Genomic DNA, 10,703 nt, shown 5'->3' on the forward strand with positions numbered 1-10,703 from the left:
AACTTCAGTTTTTTATTTGAAATCGACGTTACAATCATGTTACGCGTATACTACGACAACCTGGCAAACACCATCGCGACCGGACTTCGAAATCCCGGCGACTCCAGCGTCTTTGTCGACTTTCTCTACGCCTTGGAGACTATGCACGCGGCGACGATCCTTCTCGTCGGCCGCCCCTTCATGACGGTAGGCGCAGCGCTGCATCGATTCCATAGCCGCACGAAAAACAGATACAGACTCAACGTGTACGTCTACATGAGACTGGTTCGGACGGAAGTCTGGTACCTCAAGACGGCCTGTCGATACATCGACTTTCGCCTCTACCGCGACGACGCAAGCGCCCTCGGTTCGGTGATCTGCGACTACACGTTCGAAAGCGGTCGAGTGTACGCGAACGCGACCGCCTTTCGCTACGAAGAGGCCAGCAAGATTCTGTGTCTGACTCTGACCGACTCTCTCACCTTCTTTGTGGCCTGCGTTCGCAAGTTGAGTTACCTGCTTGACATGCCTCCCGATCGAGTCGTTTGCAGCGTCGTCGAGCCACGCACCGTGAAAAACGCCAGAGTGCATCGAGATTTTATGAGCCTGTACGAGAGCGTAGATCCGAGGTACTTTAGAGTTTGCGATTACCTTGACTGGTTGTGTAGGTATCCTTTGTTTGGGCAATAAAAATTTAAAAAAAACCGTGCACGTTGAGTTTTCGTCTCAATCTCCTCGCGTAAGCATGAGTAACGACGTAGATATGACCAAGGTCGAAGAAGAAGAAGAAGAAGAAGAATGGATAGTGTTAGACGAATGGAACGATGGCGATGATGAAAAAGAGGAGGGAGAGATTACGGACGACGAGGTCAACCACTCCGCTCAGACTATTTATAGTTCCGAAGACGAGACGAACGATCGGTATAATCGTTTCAAAAACGAACGTTGGCGGGTATGGAAGAGGCGCCCCGCTACCGGCTCGTACTACCGGGCGACCGGATACCTTACCCCGTACAAGTGGACGTCTTTGAAACAATGTTGCGCGGATTCGGAGAAAAAGCCAACGTCATGATAGAAGCTCCTACCGGATCGGGCAAGACAATGGCCATGCTCGGAGCCGTTCGCGAATGGATAACGACACGACCCAGCGGCAAAATCTACCTCTGCTCTAGAACGCACCAACAGCTCGACCAAATGGTAGCGGTGGCCAAGGCGTTCATCGGAGACGCCGCGCACATTTCTCGTCTCGTCGGCAAGGACCGAGTCTGCCTCTTGGAACGGGAAGTCCACAGCGGTAACGTGCCCCAACTCTGCAGTCAACACAGGGCCTCGTCGACGTGCCGATTCTACCGCAATTGGAAAGAGCAGCATGGACCAGAGACGCGTTTGCCCGACGTTAGGGACATCGAGGACTTGGTGGAGAGTTGTGCTGCAAACGATATCTGCCCCTACTACGTCAACGAACAGTACTACGTAGCCAGGTCGAAAATAGTGCTGGCTCCCTACAACTACTTGATCGATCCCTTCGTCCGTAGCACGCTCAACATCAATCTCAGCGGCGCGATTCTGATCCTCGACGAGGCGCACAACATTGAAACGTTTTGTAGAGACGCCATGTCCCTACAAGTGTCCAGATCGCAGCTTCAGACGTACGCACGACGATTTTCTCGCTACGTCGAGCTTCGCGAATTCTTCGAGGGGCTCCTGGCCATGATGAACGACGTTGGATATGCGATTGTTCGCGGCGATGATCTCCTGGCCAAGACGAGACGCTACCTCAAGACGGACAACGTGAGCCTGGGTCAAGTCGTGAGTCCCTTAACGTCTTGACATCCTTTGTCCGACCGGTTAAACACCACGTTGATTGACCGCATCGTCACTCAGTTTTACTACCCCGAGATATTTGGTGCCCAAGGCTTTGCAATGTTTGTCGTCCAGGGTCGCGAGTCGCCAGAACTCAGGATGACCTGCATGGACTCGAGTTACGCCATGAAGTCTGTGTCGTCGTGCACGCACTCTATCGTCCTGGCCTCGGGGACTCTGAGTCCGATGTCGTCGTACGAAAAGGAATTGGGCGTCTTCTTTACTCACAAGGTGTCCGCCAAGGAACACGTCGTGTCCAAGCGTCACGTCTTTGTCCGTAGGATCTCGCATTCGCTCAAGGGTGACAAAGCGTTTTACATGAATTACAGCGCATGCCAGAACGAAGAGCTACTCAAGGCCGTAGGTTCCGTCGTCTACGAGTCGACCAAGATCCTGAAGAAAAATGTCGGCGAAACAAAGGCTGGCGTCCTGTGCTTCTTCCCTTCTTACAAGCTACTTCAGACCTGTCCAGACGTGTGGCGCAAAGTGCCTCTATGGCGCAAGTTGGTCAAGGTGGTCGGCGGGCATCTGTTTCTGGAAGATTCTGAAAACTCGGACCTCTTGTTCGATAGGTACAAGACTGCGTTGATTGACGGAGAGCCCGGCACGGTGGCCCTGTTTCTAGTCGTGCACAGAGGCAAAATGAGCGAAGGCGTCGACTTCTCCGATTCGCTGGCTCGACTCGTCGTATCCGTGGGGTTACCCTATCCGTCGTATCACAGTCCGGACGTAAAGGTCAAGGTCGAGTTTAACCGCAGCAGGGGCGGAGACGGGGACGAATGGTATAAAACGCAGGCGATGCGAGCGGTTTACCAGTCCGTGGGACGCTGCGTACGTCACGTGAACGACTGAGGGGCCGTCCTATTGCTCGACAGTAGGTATTTTAGACCCGACGTTTGGAGCGATTTATCGCATTGGGTCCAGGTCTGCGAAGACGAGTCGTCCACCTTCAAAGACACGAAGAAATCTTTGCTCGAGATAAACTCGTTTTTGAACGGTCGTCTATGAAAATGCACATCCTCAGTTTGCACACGTATCTGCGCGAACACAGATACACGGCTAGCCGACAGGGCTACGCTTACTGGTATTGCACGATTCGCGACGCTACTATTGCTCCTACACCAGCTGCTTCGGTCAACAGCGATCCCGTTTCGACCGACCAGGCTCCAACACGAGTCGGTACTGTTCCATCGGACAAGCGGGGACCGTCCGACAAGCCTATACTCGAATCGTGCACGTGCGAGACTGCTCCTACACCAGCTGCTTCGGTCAACAGCGATCCCGTTTCGGCCGACCAGGCTCCAGTACGAGTCGCTACTCTTCCACTGGACAAGCGGGGACTGTCTGACAAGACTATACTCGAATGGTGCGTGATTGAATACGCCAATACTCTACCGTCGGTAGAAGAATTTCAAACGAGATACAACCTGTGGACTGGTGGAAGGGACAAGTTCGACGCAGGAGTGTTGAAAAACTTTATGACTGCGCCGATACCTCCCTCTTTGGACGAATATGACACCTACGTTAGAGAAGTGGAGATTGCCATGGAGAAGCTGGGCATATATTTTACTCCGACAATCGTCTCAAACCTCATGGAATTGTACGAAAGATTGCACGGACTGTCGGACGCAGACACGCGCGAGCTGGTGTTGCACTTTTGGAGAAAGCCCAAGGCCACCGAGTGGATTCTCGTCGAGATTCTTCTCTATTGCATAAAGGGGGGCGTCGGTGTCTACGACATCGTTGACGGGCATCTCGACTGGATTCGAGGCGAGATCCGGAACGACATGCTGCGCAACATTCGAGACCAGTTGAGTGCGTCTTTCGACCCGGACAACGTGCAGCGAGACAAGTTGGAGAAGGACATTCTCGCGTACCGAAGAGACCTGCGAAGACTCTCTCGACAAGTGTGCGTAAACACGGACCACGAGTTTACGCACGAGTTTATTGCACCACTCTCTGGACATTGCGAAAACTACGTGCCGTGCAAGAAAGGCCGATGGTATCTATGGTCTTAATAAAATACGTACGAATGATTGTCGAAGGTGTTTCTTTGGAAGCTCTGTACTCGCGTTTGAGCGAAATTGATTGATTGATTGATTGATTGGGGTTTTTTGGCGCATCAGCAACTAAGGCTATATTGCGCCAAGCTTATACTATTGCAATTCGGGTTTAAGAAGAGGAAAGAGCTATTGTAGCGAAATGTATGATAAAACCATGAACATGAATGTGTATAAGTGTAAACAATATGACAATGAGTTTAGGATAGAAAGTAAAATCACAGTCGGTGTAGAAGGCCGATATCTGTGAGGAAATTAAAAACACAACTATATGGAATGAGCGGTTCGTCACCTAGTAGTAAGGCAAGGTGTAGTGGAATGTGTTCTTTATAAAGCAGTGAGTAGTGTTTATACCGGCATTGGTCATACATAGGGCATTCAATGAGTATGTGCATAATACTTAGAGGTAGGTTGCAGTGCACACATTCAGGGGCCTCCTCCCCGCTCAAGAGGTGTCCATGTGTAAGACGAGTATGACCGATTCGTAGCCTACACAGTACGACTTCGTAAAAGCGCTCCCGATGTCGGGCGCTCTCCCACTCGCCTAGAAGAGGTTTGATTGCATGTAGTTTGTTGCCGGTTTCGCCGTTCCACTGCAGCTGCCACTTTGCTTTGATGCAACGTTTCAGATAATTGTGGTAATCTTTGTAGGGTATTTGGTGTGTGTCAATTTCTCTATCATTAGCAGAACTGGCTGCACTATCAGCTGCTTCATTTCCAGGAATGCCAACATGGCTAGGAACCCAGCATAAGACTATGTCAAAATTTTTCGTTGCAGCCAGGATTATCTTGTACTTTAACTCAGAAACCAGTGGGTTTTTTACACGGTTCATTGATGCGACAGCCTTCAGAGAGCTTAAAGAGTCGGTGTAGATTACAGCGTGAGAAAGGCGTTTTTTGATTATGTAATCAACAGCTAACAACAAACCATAAAGCTCTGGTGTTAGTATAGAGGCTTTTGAATTTATTCTCTTCACCTGATTTACCGATGGTCCCACCATAGCACAGCCTACTACGGAGTCTTTTTTTGTCCCGTCTGTATAAAAACTGGCATACTTGTGATATTTGGTCTGAAGCTCAAAGAAGTTCTGCCTTATGACTTCCTGTGGAACATTCTTTTTGTTATACTTGGTCAGTGTAAGGTCGCAATGTATCTGGCAGTTGTTCCATGGAGCTATTTCCGGACGGTATTGGACCAACTGAGGCTTTGCATCCATCCCAACGGATTGTGCTGCAGTATTATTCCTCATAGAAAAAGGGGGGACTGTGGAAGGTTTGTTTTCAAATGTGCGTTGGAACTTGATCGTCTCAATATTATCTCGAACGGGGTGCTCCGCGACCGAGCGAACCCTGACAGAGTACATAAAACCCAGGGAAAACCTCCTATACTCAAGGGACAATTCGTTTGCTTCCGCGTAAAGGCTAAGCACTGGGGAGGTATGAAATGCACCAATAGCCAGTCGCAGTCCTTGATGATGAATAGGATCTAACATCTTTAGAACTGATGCCCGAGCAGAGTTATAGACAATACAACCATAATCAAGCTGGGAGCGAATGACTGAGTGATAGATACGCAGCAGACACAGTCGGTCCGAGCCCCATGATGCATGTGACAAGACCTTAAGGATGTTTAGAGATTTAAGGCACTTGAGTTTTAATCTCTTAATGTGTGGAACGAAAGTCAACTTGGAATCGAACACAAGGCCCAAAAACTTGTGCTCATTTTTTACAACAATAGGAGAACCATACATGTTCAAAGACGGTTCCTGAAGAGCACCACGTCGACGAGAAAAGTTGACACAAGCTGTTTTTTCGGGAGAAAATTTAAACCCATTCGTATCGGCCCATCTGACCAAATTATTGACCGCAAGTTGAACGCGACGTTCACAAATTGAGAGATTACAGGATGAAACGGAGATCTGGAGATCATCAACATATAAGGAATATTGCACCGAAGGAGGAATTACACGGCCAATGGAATTAAGTTTGACGATAAAAAGAGTGACACTCAGTACACCCCCCTGAGGGACTCCATTCTCCTGTAAAAACTCCCTCGAGAGAGTTTTTCCCAGCCTCACGCGGAACGTACGGTGCTGCAGGTAACTCTGTATGGCACTCAACATTCGGCCACGGAAACCAAGATCGAATAAATATTGCAGAATGCCGCAACGCCAGGCTGTGTCGTATGTTTTTCCAAATCAAAGAAGATGGAGAGACACTGTTGTCTGTTGACAAACGCCTCACGTACGAAGGTCTCAAAGCGGACGAGATGATCGACAGTGGACCGTGCTGACCGAAAGCCACACTGGAACTTATCAAGGCAGCTGTTTCGTTCTAGAAAAAACATGAGTCTCTTATTAATCATCCTTTCTAATGTCTTGGAAATACAGCTAGTTAGAGCTATTGGTCTGTAGCTAGATGCACAAGAGGGATCTTTGCCGGGCTTAAGCACTGGTACAACCACAGCGGTCTTCCAGGAGGACGGAAAGTGGCCCTCGAGCCAAACTCTATTAAAAAGGTACAAAATTATCTCCATAGTGGATGGATGAAGATGTTCGAGCATTTGATAATGAATACCATCTGGTCCAGGGGCAGTTTGTTTGGAACCAAGAAGTGCCATTTGAAGTTCGTCTAATGTAAATAGAGTGTTGTAGGGTTCGTGCGTGCCACCTGATGTGATAACAGCTTTTTTTTCTGCATTGATCTTGTATCGCTGGAACGTTAAGGTGTAATGTTCCGAACTGGAGACATACTCGAAGTGTTCACCGAGGATGTTGGCCTGTTCCTCAAGGCTTGCAGAACAAACTCCATTCCGACTCAAGAGTGGGACAGTGAATGCCCGGTAAGAGCCGTCAATTTTATGTACGCGATCCCAGACTTCCTTTGCAGATACAGTGCTGTTAATTGAAGAAGCGTACCCTCTAAAACTTTTTTTCTTAGCATGCCTTCTAATCCACCTCGCCTGGGACCTTTTTCTCTTAAATTCAATAAGATTGTGTGTTGTAGGGTAGCGCCTAAATATACCCCACGCTCGATTTTGTTCTTTTTTGGCCAAACGGCAATCTTTGTTCCACCAGGGTTTGGTCTCCTGGGCAGATGCGAGGACGTCATGGGGATGGAGAGAATGGCAGCTTGTAAAATGTGCTGAGTGATATGTTGAGTGGCTTTATTGATATCAAGATCGTCAAGTGATGTGCATGCAAAAAGAGATGATTCTTTAAAGGTAGGCCAGTTGGCATTTTCGAATTTCCAACGAGGACAGCATGTTGGGACTGTCATGGGAAGATGGTTAAATTCTAAGATGATGAGAAAGTGGTCACTTCCATAAGGATTCGGTATGACCTTCCATGAAAGCAATGGGAATAATGATGGGTGACAAATAGATAGGTCAATGGAAGTGAAAGTGTGAGTTGCTGAGCTAAAATATGTAGATTCATTTGTGTTCAGCAGGCACAATCCCGCAGAAAGCAAAAAACGTTCAACAAGGGCCCCTCTAGAATCCCGTCTGTCACTACCCCACAGGGGATTGTGTGCATTAAAATCTCCTAAAAGTAAAAAAGGTGAAGGAAGTTGATTAACAAGGTCTTCTAGCTCCTCCATATGTAACTGATAATTGGGAGGTACATACAATGAACAGACTGTAAATATTCGATCTAACAAAATACGTGTAGCCACCGCCTCAAGTGAAGTCTGCAGGGCTACCTCGTTAGAAGGAATTGAACGTTGGACAACCACCGCAACACCTCCAGCTGCGTGAGCTGCATGTGTACGGTCCCTACGAAACACCTGGAAGTGTTTTAAAACATTGGTGTGGGTGGTTTTTAGGTGCGTTTCCTGTAAGCAACATGCAATGGGCCGGTGATCCTCTAAAAGATCGCTCACATCATCGTAGTTAGACAGGAGGCCTCTACAGTTCCACTGAAGGAAGAAAGACATTTATCTTCAATAAAGGAAACGCCTCAATAAGTGTTTTACGCAAAAATTGTGAAATGTAGTTTATGCGTCTTTTGGTGCCACAATCCGTGGGATGGTTTTCTTTTTTGCAGTGTCTTTAGGCCGTCCTCCAGCCTCGCAGGAGGCCGAGGAAACAGAGCCTGTTTGAGAAAGAGGAAGGTCCTCATCGGAGAGTGGGACGCTCACATCCATCTTCTCATCCAATGAGACCTTGGGTCCTTTGGGCGGTAGAGGTGAATCTGACCGCCCAGGCTTTGATGAGCTGCCAGAGGCACGGGGAGGCAGCCTCCGACCCCGGCCAGAAGGGCCAGCTAGTGCCGGTGACGACACGTCTGGCTCCTTGGAGGGTGCAGCACCCTCCTTAGAGGGCACAATAAACTCATTGGAGCATGAAGGCAGTGGGTTGCCCACTGTCTTCGGACGTACGTAAAAGGACCCTTGTGGAGATGACAGGTCTTCCGGGGAAGTCTGCGTCTCCACGGATGCCATAGACAGTGGGGGTCCCCTTCGCACTGCCTCGGCATATGAACCCCTTGCCTTGAAGGCAAGCTGTTCTCTAGCGTCTTGGTAGCTGAGATTGTGTTTGACCTTAAATGTAATTATCTCCTTTTCTTTCTTCCATTTCGGACATGTGCGTGAAAATGCGGGGTGTGGTCCGCCACAGTTTAAGCATTTATGGTTGTTTTCACATATGTCAGCGACGTGGTCAGTGGCACTACATTTCGCACAAGTTTCTCGGCCACGGCAGTTTCGGGAGCCATGCCCAAAACGCTGGCAACGAAAGCACCGTTGTGGGTTTGGAACGAAAGGACGAACTCTGCAGTTTAGATACCCTGCCTTCACGGTGGAAGGCAGAGAGTGGAGTTCAAAAGTCAGGACTAGGTGTCGGGTTGGTATCTCCTGTCCGTCTCGTCGTAGCGTGATTCGCCGCACGGCAACAACAGCACTCCGACGCAGCCCTTCAAGGATTTCTTCTTCAGTACACTGAAGGAGGTCATCCTCAGAGATGACGCCGCGGAGAGTATTTAAAGTCCGGTGCGGGGTTACACAAACTTGGTGTTCACCTAAGCTGGTCAACTTCAGTAATGCTGTGCTTTGAGTTTTGTTTTCTACCTCAACGAGGAGGTCTCCAGCAAGTTTTTTTGCCTTGTAATTCTTTCCAATCGTCTGCTCTAGGACCTTAGAGACAAGGAAAGGTGACATCTTTGATAACGGTAGAGTCGTTCGCAGCATGAAGTACAAGAAATCGTGAAAAGGTGTCGGGTTCTTTGGCTTTTTCAAAAGTAGGGGGAGCGGGGCGAACCCTTTTGGGGGGTCGCTCTGCTCGGGGTTTAGAAGAGGGGGCAGCCATAAAAAGGCAAAGGGTGTTCAGAATCTGTGGCGCGCCGCCCACCACGGAGCCCAACGAGGGAATAGGTAACACCCCATAACAAATATGGCTTTGCTGGAAGCATTACTCTATTAGCGCTACCCAGAAACTATAACCAAGTGTGGATCTGGACGAGAGTATCTGTCACCACCCAAGGTTAGCCCTTGCCGCCAAAGAAGTTGAAAAGGAAAAAAGAGAAATGAGAAGAGTGAAAAGGAGGAGGAGATAAGGGTGAAAGAAGGGAGGGGATAGTAGAAGGAGTGGCGACTAGACTGAATCATCCTGGCCGGGCCTTACCAGGACTCCCGTCTATGGGAAGCAGGGGCCGAAGTGGTGTATTGCCTCGCCCGGGGGGCCCCGAAGGGTCCAAACCTACCCCGGGCTTGGCTCAACCACCAGGATGCCCTTTTCTTCAGACACGGGAAAGCCACGCACAGTCAGACGTGGGCGGGCGAACCCGCATGGCTCGGGGTCCGTGGAGACGCCACTCTCCAAACACCTGCTTTCACAGGTGCCCCCTGCGGGGCGTTTGAGCGAAATATCCGCCACCGAGATGGAACCAGCGACGCGACGACGCTACCTGACGTGGCTGCTAGTAGAGTACATTTTGACCTTTCCACCTTTCAAAGACTTTAAAGCGTCGCTCGCACACTGGTTCAGTCTCAACACTAGGTTTACGCTCAGGTTATCTACACGCGAAGGCGAGTTGACCGATTTCCTCCGCGTGCCCGCAGCTCCAGTGCAGGACAAGATCACCAGGGACCGATACGAATACGTCCGCGAAGCCGGACTGAGAAAAATGGGGGTCCATTTTACGCCAAAGGCAAAACTTTATTTAAAGAATGCGTACGAAAAGTTGTTGCGCTTGATTCCCTACGACGTTCAGGGCGTGGTCATGTCCTTTTGGAAACGCAAGATGAACGTCCAGTGGGCACTGGTAGAGGTCTTGTTGACTTGCGTTTCTAATGACGTCAGGGCAGACGATTTGTTGGTCGGTGGCCACCTCGACGGTATCTGGCACCAGATCAGCGAGTACACTGTGCGCGAGGTCGCCGAGCAGATAGACGTGGCACCGGCCGTCGCCGATAGAGACACGCTTCGCCTGTTGAATCAGCGAGACGTGGAGCGTTACAAGATTGATTTGTTAAATTTAAACGCCACATTGAGGGTGGATCTGAATCGATCGGCTTCGTTCGTCGTGCTCTCGGACGCCGAGTACGAAAGACGAATGCGCTACGCGCACGAAAATTACAATCGAAACATATACTCCGAAGCGCCGAGGAATCAGGAGGAAGACGAGACATCACCTCCTCTTTCTCACTACGAAGACGAGGAGATAAAGAAGAAGGCCGGCGACACCAAGGTCGTCCTAATGTTGTGTTCGCCGTACTGCGTGTCGTTGACGGCACTCGCCTACGCTGGGTACGTCATGCTCAATAAATAATAAAATGGACGCCTACGTCTATTTGTACAATGCG

At 49.5% G+C, this 10,703-nt stretch overlaps 1 protein-coding gene across 1 annotated transcript; it reads left to right on the plus strand.

Annotated features, from left to right (window-relative positions):
- Positions 1-1,941: 1,941 nt before the first annotated feature.
- On the plus strand, positions 1,942-2,694 carry LOC120847394 (Fanconi anemia group J protein homolog). Its single transcript, XM_040219134.1, has one exon. The coding sequence runs from the start codon at positions 1,942-1,944 to the stop codon at positions 2,692-2,694; it is 753 nt and encodes a 250-aa protein (XP_040075068.1).
- The last annotated feature ends 8,009 nt before the right edge of the window (positions 2,695-10,703 follow it).

Source organism: Ixodes scapularis, unplaced genomic scaffold (assembly GCF_016920785.2).
Source record: "Ixodes scapularis isolate PalLabHiFi unplaced genomic scaffold, ASM1692078v2 ptg000005l_1___fragment_1__unscaffolded, whole genome shotgun sequence".
Taxonomy (NCBI): domain Eukaryota; kingdom Metazoa; phylum Arthropoda; class Arachnida; order Ixodida; family Ixodidae; genus Ixodes; species Ixodes scapularis.